Source organism: Montipora foliosa, chromosome 2 (assembly GCF_036669935.1).
Source record: "Montipora foliosa isolate CH-2021 chromosome 2, ASM3666993v2, whole genome shotgun sequence".
Lineage (NCBI taxonomy): Eukaryota > Metazoa > Cnidaria > Anthozoa > Scleractinia > Acroporidae > Montipora > Montipora foliosa.
Genome location: NC_090870.1, coordinates 37,640,443 through 37,651,138, shown reverse-complemented (window position 1 = coordinate 37,651,138; position 10,696 = coordinate 37,640,443). Strand labels below are relative to the sequence as shown.

The window sequence follows — 10,696 nt, the reverse complement described above, 5'->3', positions numbered from 1 at the left end:
CTATTTTGGCTTTATTCAGAGAGAAATTTCGCTTTCCGGGGAAGAAATTTTCAGCTTATAGCAACGCTTCGCGCAATCATACAAGGTCAAACTAAGGTATATGAGCTGATAACCGAAATTGAGTGAACCAATCAGAGCACGAGAAATGCATTATCCGAGGTTAAAAATTTAACAATCGTATTTAATATAATCAGTAAACTATATTCGCACATTCATCGTCGAACTTTAGACTTACACTAGAAATTTAACCATACAATCATACGCGAAAAGGTTTGCGGTGAAAGGACGAAAACTTGTTCTTACAATTCGCCTTAGTCAATGGCCGGCTGCACGCTATCATTTTCACCGTTCTTTAAGTTTGCTTTTTTGTGTGTTCCTTAGTCTTTTTAAATCTTAATCTCTTTTATTTTCGTTTTTTTCAAGAGAAAAAGAAATCGCAGTCAGATTCTCGAAGGATGTGGCTCACTTATTACCAGAAAATTATGAACCAATTAAATTTACGCTTTTGCCAACCAAAAAATTATCAATTTGTTTTGTTGCAACTAAGATTTCTCTTATAAACACAAGTGCTTAAAAGTAAACTGACGATGGTTCGACCGTTTCCACGCTTTCTTGCTGTATTCTTATTACCTTTTTGTCATCGGATTGTTAAGTACTGTTTAATAAACGAGCAGGTGTGTTTATCGGGTTTTGAACCACGAGGCGAAGCTCAGTGGTTTTAGACCCGTAAAAAAATACCTAGTTTACTAAAAAAGGGGCTTCAAAAACATTTCGCAAACAGCGAATCCCTCTGGAGTCCGAACAAAGGCTCAAATTGTGAGGAGAATATTAGCATACAAGAAAAATATTCCATATCAGTATGCTTTACATAGGTAATTCTAATGAGGAGTGTTTTTCCACGTGACGTTTAATCGGTGATCTGAGAGACTGTTTCGTTCATGAGTTTTAAATGATTTTGAAGCAAATATTGATTTAAAACCGAACGTATGCACAATTTCATGAACTTGAACGACGACTTAAAAATGTATATAGGACGGTCGAAACGTCGTCATTTCTTATCGCTTGCTTTTATAATTGAGTAAATGTTAATCTGTGAAATTTCTAACGTTTCTCTGCGCATCGATTAATGACTTTTTGAAGAAAATTATGAAGAAATGACGTCCGCAAAGATTGTCCAAAAAACTACCCTACAATAAAGTTCGCAGTCGAGTTTAGAATGGCTAACAAGCAGCTAGCTTTTATGAAGACTTTTCTTGATCAACAGCCAAGTAAGTAATTTCTCTTTACATAATAGAACATTTGGGTTTTTTCTCCTTGTCATGTGTACTGTGATTTCGACTTGCGTTAGAGGAATACGAAGAATATTGATCACTATAAGCCGTGGATGAAGACCGTCTAGGCGTACTGGCGGTGTGGTGCGAAGTACCTGAATACGATGATGAAGTATAGTGACTGGTATTCCAGGTTGGTAAGTTCGAAGAGGATGGCCTCGAACTATAGACGGCATTTGAAGTTGAAGAAGAATAAGGACTTGAAGCTACTGGTGATGGCGCACTGGAATAAGAAGGAGCCACTCTTGATGCCGTATTAGCTGACACTGGGTGAGAGGTATTCGAATAACCAACATTTGCTGACTGTGCTGACGTCCTCGGACCATACGCGCTGGATGATACTGGATTGCTTGAAATTTTACTGCTGGCATGCGCAGTAGCATGCGTTTGAGAGCGTTGTGGCTGTAGTGGGGCACTTGGAGCAACGTTGGTCTTCCACGGAGGAGGGGTTGGCTTTGCAGGTTGCTGCTGATAAACGCCTGGGTATCTGACGTAGCTTGTTTGTCGAAAAGCACGATACTCAATGATGTATTCTGGGTAAAACTGGTCTGTGTCAAAGACAACAAAAATACTTGGCGACCCTGTGTCATCCACACAGCAGTCGTAAAGGTCGCTGGCGGGATTACTTGGATCCTTCGCAGGGGGTCTGCGATAGCTGGAATGGCCCTTGGCATAACATCCAACAAGAACTTTGGCAACGAACATGAATTGGGAAGAGCGGTCGTCTTGTGAGGCGTACGAGTCGCTATACGAAGAATTCAATGCGAAATAGCTCCCCTCTCCGTATTTGGTCGCGTTCTTTCCGTGTAAACGCCAGTCGAAATTTTGCTTGCAGATAGCCTCCACAGCATTTGGGCTTGTTCCATGAAACAGTTGCTTCTCGTTAATCGGTGCTTTTCTTTCTGCTGACATGTTTTCTTTCTTCCTAAAGAGTAAAAGACAGCTGAAAAACGATAATTACGTAACAAATCGACCACAGTATATTTGTTTTCGTCGCCTTTCTATAGATTTTGAAGAAACCGCCATAACTTTTAAGCTCAGTTGGACGTAGATCAAGCAAAATGGTACAAAATGAAAAATAGAGCAGCAACAGGAATCCGTCATTAGTAATCATTATTTTACGGTGTAAAAGGCAAATGTCGAGGACCAATTCTAACTTTCCACGCATACCATTATTTTACGAGATAGGAATGTTACTTGCCGCAACGGACCACCACACGACTGTTCGGTCACGAGGGTCTTCTATAATTATCCTATAAGAACTCTGAGTACAATGTCATATTTACAAGTGGCCGGGCTGGTATTTCTTAAGGATATTATCATGGGTTATCAATCCTCGTTTGCTAGCATTTTATAGCATCTGGGTTCACACTTCTCTAACGCTGGGCATTCTATGCTTCGGTTCTTTTGCGGCTACTTCAGACCATTGTTATGGCATGGGTGGGGTCCCCAGTATGGCGCGTTTTGAGTACCGGGGGAGGGGGGGGCTCCCATATAAAAAGGACGGGGATGCGGTGGTGCTCGTGGGAACTTTTGAAAAGAACCCCTAAGAGGTACCAAGATCCTGTCTTGTGGGCGTGGTGTGAAATTTTTTTTCACCCCTATGAGTTACCAAATTATGGGTTTGAATTAGACAAAATTAAAAATTAGTTAATTGTCAAATGTCTTCTGTCATGAATCTTGGTTTTATAGCCATGACGTCATCGACCGTCCGTACGTACGCACGTCCATCCCTCTATGTAACCCAATGTGACCAGTACCATGCTAGTTTACAAAATACATCTTTGATATTGGCCATGCATGTTTTGATCAATTGACACCTGTCAAAACAAGGTATCCGCTGACCAGTATCACGTGACCAAATGGCGGGCTCAAGCTTAGAGCTCACCGAGGTCAGCTGTTTTCTTTTTAAGTTGACCGCTGACCAGGTACTGCTCTTCGATTGGATTGCAGGCTCAACCCAGGTTAACTCACCTAAACATACACGAGGCTTCATTTTTCGCGCGCTTTCTGTGGCTCGACGCGACTACACGGCAATACTACATTAACTATAGTTCTTACGGAGTCAACGCTTTTCGTGATCAGGTGGAAAACGGTCTGGAAGGTGTTTTTCTGCACTTTTCCCTGATTTCAATCCGGTTTGACATATCATGATATCTGTGGTCCACACTGGTGGCTACGCAGTTGTTCAAGTCAAGCATAGAAGGGATATAAACTTAAAGCTGAGTGTTTATTTTTAATTGCTTAGAGCTGCTTTTTTCTCTGTATTTCAATTTTTGGCAGAAGCTCTGATAAGGTTACATGATGCCTGGAGGACCTATGTCTAGAACAGAAACGAAAGGAGAGCGAAACAGAACGACAACGACAAAACAGAATACCAGTAATAGCTCATACTTAGTGGAAGAAGTTACTCCACAAATTCTTTCCTTGGGCAGTAAACCGTTTGTTATTTTTACGGATGCGTTATTTAATGTGGATGCGTATTCTTAAAAGGTGGTTTAATCGGTTCTTCTTCTTCTAATCTAATTTTTATTGTCAACTGGAATTAAATAACAATTATCTGTACTCTTTTGGACATAACGAAAAAGTTGATTTGTTTGTATGTTTTGCTCTAAAATGAAAGCAAACAAGTGCTTTATTAATCCGTTTGCCCAACTGGTTTTCGTTGGGCCTCGAAAGTGACAAGAAAATTTTGCCCTTATGTTATAAACACGTAATCGCAATGAGTTCTCGTAAAATTAGGGGGAAATCTCACTAGCTTGTGTTTTCAGAAGTTTGTTTAAAGCACCTAAACGTTATTTAAGTATTGGAGCGAATCTTCTTTGAAGTTCGTCCTTTCTTGCAATAGGTTGCATTGCCGTGTATTTTGCCGATTCTTGTTCCAAGCCAAGCTGGAAATACATCAAAATGTGAATGATCTCGTTTTCAGAGATAAAGTGGAATAAAGTACATCAGTAAAACTCTTCTTTGAGCTTGAACTAATTTTTTTTTTTAATGGCTTCAAATTTTAGCGTGATTCCTATTCGCTGGCTATTGACAGTTGACTCTGAAATGGCTTTTTTTCCCTTTTCCATTCGCTCCCTGAGGCTTGTTTTCTTTTCAAAGTCATGCGGTTCAAGAAAAATTCATGGCAAAAGTAGTGAATTCCAAGGTAAATTTGACTCGAAAACCGATATCGCACTTAGTGATTCATGCGATATCGGTTTTGAGCGTAAAATTTATCGTGGAATTCACTAGTTAGGCAATGAATTTTTCTACAGAAGAAAGCAAAGAAAATGATTCAATTATTAAAGCAGCAACCGGAAACATCAAAACGCGGACAATTCGGAACTTTTTATTTTCACTGACCCTTCAGGCAGTAAGAATAAATAACCAGGACGCTCCGCTTTTAGGCTTGGCTAAATCTATATATTAAATTGAATTTTGATAAGAAAAACGCGTCATACCACAGCACAGTCACAAGTGAGTCTATTTTTAGAATACCCGTTCCCGCGAAAATCGCTTGTCATGTGCCTAAAAGAACCTGACAGAAGCAGTCACGCGCAACATGGTTTCTTCTCATTGGTTAAAATTGGCGGCCCAAATTCGCGCGCAAAGTGTGTCTAAAAATAGATGTGCTGGGGCAAGACCTCAAAGTGGTAGATCAACACTTTTATGTAATTCACTCTTGTACAAAATTAAAGAATTAGATGTTAGGGAAGAGGGCATTACTACACCAACCCCATTCATGTAAGTTCGATAGTTACACCAAAATAACTAAGAACTGGAAAATTAGGATCCAGTGCCTTGAGAAACTGAGGAAACCGGAAAATTACCTTTGATATTTCTCCCACATAAACGAGTTTTGAACGCGTTCAATCCTTAAGATCTCCACACTTTTTGTGATTGACTTCCTGAACAGTTTCTCCACGTCTTTAAATTCCTCCGATAAAGAGGACAATGGAACACGTTTATGTTGTGTCTCGGATGGCATTGAAGACCAATGCGCGGGAAGCTGAAAAGTCTTCATCTTTTTCTGTCGTTGCTGTTTAGCATCTAACATGGTTTTGGACCTATCAAAGAAAAAAAATCAATAATGCCTTCCTTTCCGTTCAAGAATTACTCAAGTAAGGATCACTGATTAAACAAGTGGCCGGAATTTCCGTCGATCTTTTTTGAAAAATAAAAAGAGGTGAGGACCTCTCCCAAGCTCATTCTGAATGATATAAGGAAATGGCTTACTGCATGTCGTTTTTCGGTAATTTCAAAACTGCTCTAATACTAATCATAATAGGCAAACATGATTTATTTTTATTTATAAATCGAACATGATTTCGGTCAGGTTTAGTTATTTTAGTTGCAAGCAGCAATGCTTTGGAATTCTGAATCTTTTAAATCAATCTCGTCCTTGGGGTCTTCTCAGATTTCAACATGGTGACGTCGTGCCTCTGAGGATTTAGTGAATTTTAAAACTGCTTTGTAATTTTGAAGGTAGCTAGGTTGTTTGTATTTGTCTGCGAATAAATTAAATATTCTTTAGTACTTTTAGTTTAGTTACATGTAACATACGACCAAATGACCTCGGGTGTAATTTCATCGCGAGGTTCTTGGCCGAATAGTTTTATTTATAAGAGATTTCAGATCCCCACAAACACGAGACGTTTAAGGTTTAAACGAAGCTCCAATTGCCTGTGTGAGTCAGTAAAAGTTCCTGCAACAACTAACAGTTGCACGTCCTACCGGCCATGGGCAAAGTTCCTGCAACAACTAACAGTTGCACGCCCCACCGGCCATGGGCAAACTATGACAAATGTACCATGGATGTACGTTGTGCACATCTGTGTAATTGAAACAGAAAGGAATGTTGAAATAGAATTTTGGATAAAGTGCCTTACTTGATGTACAAAATGTCTAATTATCACATGAAACATTCTGCTTGTAAGAGCGCTGCTAACGGCTGATTCCGAAGGATGATATTATTGCTTAGTCGTCGTGTGTAAAACGAATTGAAGAGCGTCCTATAAATCATCAACTTTAGTTCGATGAGAGAGAGCCAGCCTCCTCATTTCTTGAAATTCTGGCTTTCCCTTGTCTATTATTAAGTCGATTTATTTTCGCTATTTCGCAGAAAAGTGCATAAAATAAAGTTGATTTATGTATTTATTTATTTATTTATTTATTGCGATCTGAGATCCGCGACGGTCTGTAATCAAATGGAATTCAGGTTAACCCCTGTCCACTTGTTCATAAGCACGTTAATGGCCACCGTCAATAGCGGGATACTGGGGAGTTCAAACACCAGGGCCCGGTTGTTCGAAAGCCGATTAACTTAATCCAGGATTAGTGTAAACTTTTGTTTCATGTTTTCAACTTTTTGGTGAAAAGTTCTTTCGTTTACTTTTGTTTTTCAAGATTGACTTCTTCTAATGTAAAGTTTTGCCAAATATCAGCGTTGAACAGCATTTAGGAGAAGAGAAATAAACTCCTTGGTTAATTTTTTATCTGGGATTAGCGTTAATCGGCTTTTGAACCACCGGGCCCCGGTGTTTTTAAAAGGGAGTTAAATTTAGCAAAGACGACGGCTACATATACGGCAACGACAACGCCACAAAGCAAAAATATTATTGGTTAAAAAAAGAAAAAAACTCGAGCTGCACGTGCAGCACGAATTTCAATGCATTTCTTTGCTCGACTCCACAAAACAACAACGCGGTGAAATCATCAAATATCAGGTTTTGACGACAACGGGAGCGATGATATAACAATGAACCACTCATTTTCTATTTTGACTTTAAAACTGTTCGTACCCATCCAGTTACAGGATAGTTCCCCGTTTGCACAAGTTATTTTTTGGAGTGACGTTTTCGTTGACGTTGCCGTTGTCCTTGCTTAAACTAGGGAGCTTAAGCACGCGCGTTTTTGAGACGCGGACGTCAACCGCAAGTGAGCTGTTTTCCCTTTTAACTTGTCTTCACACAACCACATGTGCATTGCTAAGTATCTTTTCTCCGCTAGAGATGATTAGTATAAAAATCTGGGAGACACCACTTCCATGGCACACGAAATGTTCTTTTCCTGTTGCCGTCCGCATCTCAAAAACGCTCCCTAATCTCCCTAGTTTAGCCGCGGACGGAAACCGGAAGTATGCTTTCTTTTTTTAATTTAAAGCTGTCTTGATCAGTTTCATATTTATACTGCTACGTTCCTTTTCAGCGACTGTGTCATGGCATGCGAAACGTTCACTTCCGGTTTCCGGCTGTGGCTCAAAGACGTCGACGGCGTGGATATAAATACTCGTGACCATACCACTTGCGGCCAAAATACAACGGAGCTATCTTTGATTTACGCCCGCGTGTTGGAATATTCCCGCGATAAAATACTCCGCCACCGATGCGGGTTACAGCCTAATAGCTAAGTATAGCGCATTTCTTTGGTTTCTGCCCACTATAGGGTTATCATTACCTTAATTGCTTCAATTATTATTGAAAGATACTGTTTTTCTACTTTGAAGACAATTGCAGGGAGCTATAATTCTGAGATTACCCTGAACAACGACATGGCCAACCTTCGACACTTGTCATACATTTGCACAGTACCTCTTCATAACTTGAATATCATCTCTGGAAACAAATTTTGCAGGGCGTCGTCTTACGTTTCTTGTGGTACCATATTTTACGTTTGTTTGGCTCATGTCGGATTCTGGAACAAACTTCATTCTGTAATCTTGGTCAGCAATTCGAAACCTGAATCCATGTCGTTTGTTTAAAAAGGCGTCCTCTAAAGCTTGCTGTAGATCCTTCCCCTACAGTCATACAAAGGCATTCAGTGTGAACATTGGACAGGTACTCTTCGACGGTGCGTAGCTTTTCCAATACTAGTGTGCCAAGAGCATGATCTTCGCACTTAACTGAACAATTTAAGCAACTGTCTCATACAAACTTAAAATGCTTAAATTGTCCAGTTAAGTGCGAGGATAACTACTACCTTTCGTTTTTCCAATTCTGTTACGATGTTAAGGCCAAGTCGGTAAGGAGTTAAATAGAATTAACGCTGCCACAAATTTGAGTTGTCCTGCCTTATATTTAATGCGAAGTAACTCTTTAAAGTGCTTAAAAACTCATGTAATAGTAAGAAGGATGGTTATCTTCTGTTTAGAAGCTAACAAATTGCAATATGATGACACCTCGAGTATCTGCGAAAGCTATTTGATCGACTTGTGCGTTATTTCGTCACTTTATCCATTCCTAATGGGTGCTGCAACTTACCTCGTGGTCTACATCATACTTTCTCCAAATATTATGCTCGTCTTTCCAGTACCAGATCCACTGTGTGGCAGTGATTTGGTCTGCGTCAAATACATAAGAAACAGTGGAAAGACGCCTCAGAGTTGCCACTGTATCACAATTCTTTAAAAACAAGGTCTTGCTATCTAGCAGAATAATGACGTCATAATTGTCGACGGAAAGTGAACATTCCCTAAAAATAAAATGAAAACGAAACAAAAGTTAGTTGGTCTAAATGTCATTACCAACTTGCCATTAAATAGTAAATAGTCCACTATATGTCTACCCGACTGCTCCATTTCTCTCCTCGGTTTCTCTATCTAAACAGTGGAGAATAATGGATGAGGAGGTTGTCAACGTTAAGGCGACCGATGCATTTCTAACTTACGTATTTCAAACAAAAACCTTCTTACAACGCACTAATCGTGTCAAGCAAACTAACAATCTACAAACAGAAATTTTTAGAAATGGAAAAAAAAGCCTTCCCTTAAAAAGAGGTGGATTTGCTTGCTATGCTACAGGGATAAAAAAGCCAACTTTGTGCCGCGAGCAGGCCTTACCTCCATAAAGTAATTTGAACGTTGCTGACTTCGCATCGCTCGAGATTCACGTCACAATAGAGTTTCTCTAGTTGTTCGTTGTCTCCGTACACAAAACTGTTCCATTCCCCAAGTATGTTGTACTGCCAGTGAAAAGGCTGAGGACAGTGATGCGCTTGACACTTAAAGCCCTTCTTACATTTGCTGAGGAGAAAATCTGAGCAGATGGGTGCGTCTGGCTTATCGGCATGAATGTGCCCTGTTGATTTATACACAAGAATGACAGCTTTTTTGTCTGATTGCAGCCTATTTAGAAAAAAATCTATCATTTACCCCAGCCAATGGAAAGGGTTAATAGACAAAATAACAACAACGTGTTGAGTTCAAGACCCAGTACAATCCATTCTAATTAATCCATTCAGATACTGACACCTACCCTGACACGGTAGGCATCAAGGTCGGTTTAAACAGATAAGACATTTGACCAACAGTCGTTCAACAAAAGTTCAAAGGATGTTGCGAATATGTTGAAAGAAAAAGCAATGAAGCCAGCACTTTGATTGCGGAGAGCTTGGAAAAAGAAACCAGACGTCGCATTGAATTTTACCGCCTGATGTCAGTGAGTATGAGTACATTTTACAGTTATTGAAGAGACTCTTCGGACTGCTTCAACGCCATTTAAATTTTCGAGAAAAAAGGAAATTTTGAATTGATCTCCCAAAATATTTAATTCAGTACATTTTCAAGAGGTTTTCGGCATTCGTTATGCGCCGATCAACTCGTAACTCGTAACACACTACCCCCCCCCCCCCCTCCCCCCGGGCAAATCCCGGGCATTTGAACTTTTGAAGATTGAATCGTTCGAATTCCCGCCAGAAACAAAACCAGTTTACGATTCACGCGATATCTAAAAGGGTGAAAATAATGTATAGCAATTTTATGATGCCAAAACATTTTAAAGCTGATTCCGGTTTTTTTCTTTTTCAAAAGAGAAGAATCAAAATGTTGTAAAACTAACCTTTGTCCTTGCCTTTCGTCGAATCTTTGTAAACTAACACGATTCTTTTAACTGTATCGCGGTTCAGATCTTCCAGCTGATAACGCTCAAGGATTGCCTTTGTGTGAAGAGTGTGCATGGCTGAATCATGTTTTAAGTCGCACTTACTGCCCTCGCTGCAGCCCTCACTTCTCAAATATTTGTTGCAAATGTGTATTCTGTTGCACGCATCGCCTCGATCACATTTGCCATTGTTGTACTCTGCACAGACTTGAGGAGTCGAAGACACCACAAGGTTTCGTAGTTCCTCGTCGTTTAAAGCATTCAGTTTAACGTTAGACAGCAATTCTTTGTTCCTCTCATCTTGGAAGTGGTGACTCTTCGAGCAAGTCGCTCCATAATTGCAGGAATCAGTAATGTACTCTTTGCAGACGTGTAAGTGGGAGCAGTTCTTCGTGTGGCACTCTCCATAATAAGATCTGTTGTAACTCAAACATAGTCGCGCCTTCGAAGAATAAGCACTTATTTGTAAAATCGCACCTTGATCACTCTCACTGATCAAAAAAC

At 39.9% G+C, this 10,696-nt stretch overlaps 1 protein-coding gene across 1 annotated transcript in view; it reads right to left on the bottom strand.

Annotated features, from left to right (window-relative positions):
* Positions 1-10,696, bottom strand: part of LOC137993011 (zinc finger CCCH-type antiviral protein 1-like) — a 12,674-nt gene continuing 1,978 nt past the window's right edge. Inside the window, exons 1-6 of the mRNA XM_068838661.1 lie at positions 10,151-10,696; positions 9,154-9,391; positions 8,576-8,786; positions 7,907-8,112; positions 5,147-5,383; positions 1-2,256 (exon numbers count right to left, since the gene is read on the bottom strand). The exon at positions 10,151-10,696 is cut by the window's right edge and continues 1,978 nt beyond it. Of these exons, the coding sequence (XP_068694762.1) occupies positions 1,284-2,256; positions 5,147-5,383; positions 7,907-8,112; positions 8,576-8,786; positions 9,154-9,391; positions 10,151-10,696 (2,411 nt within the window). The 3' untranslated portion in view covers positions 1-1,283. The remainder of the gene's footprint in view (positions 2,257-5,146; positions 5,384-7,906; positions 8,113-8,575; positions 8,787-9,153; positions 9,392-10,150) is intronic.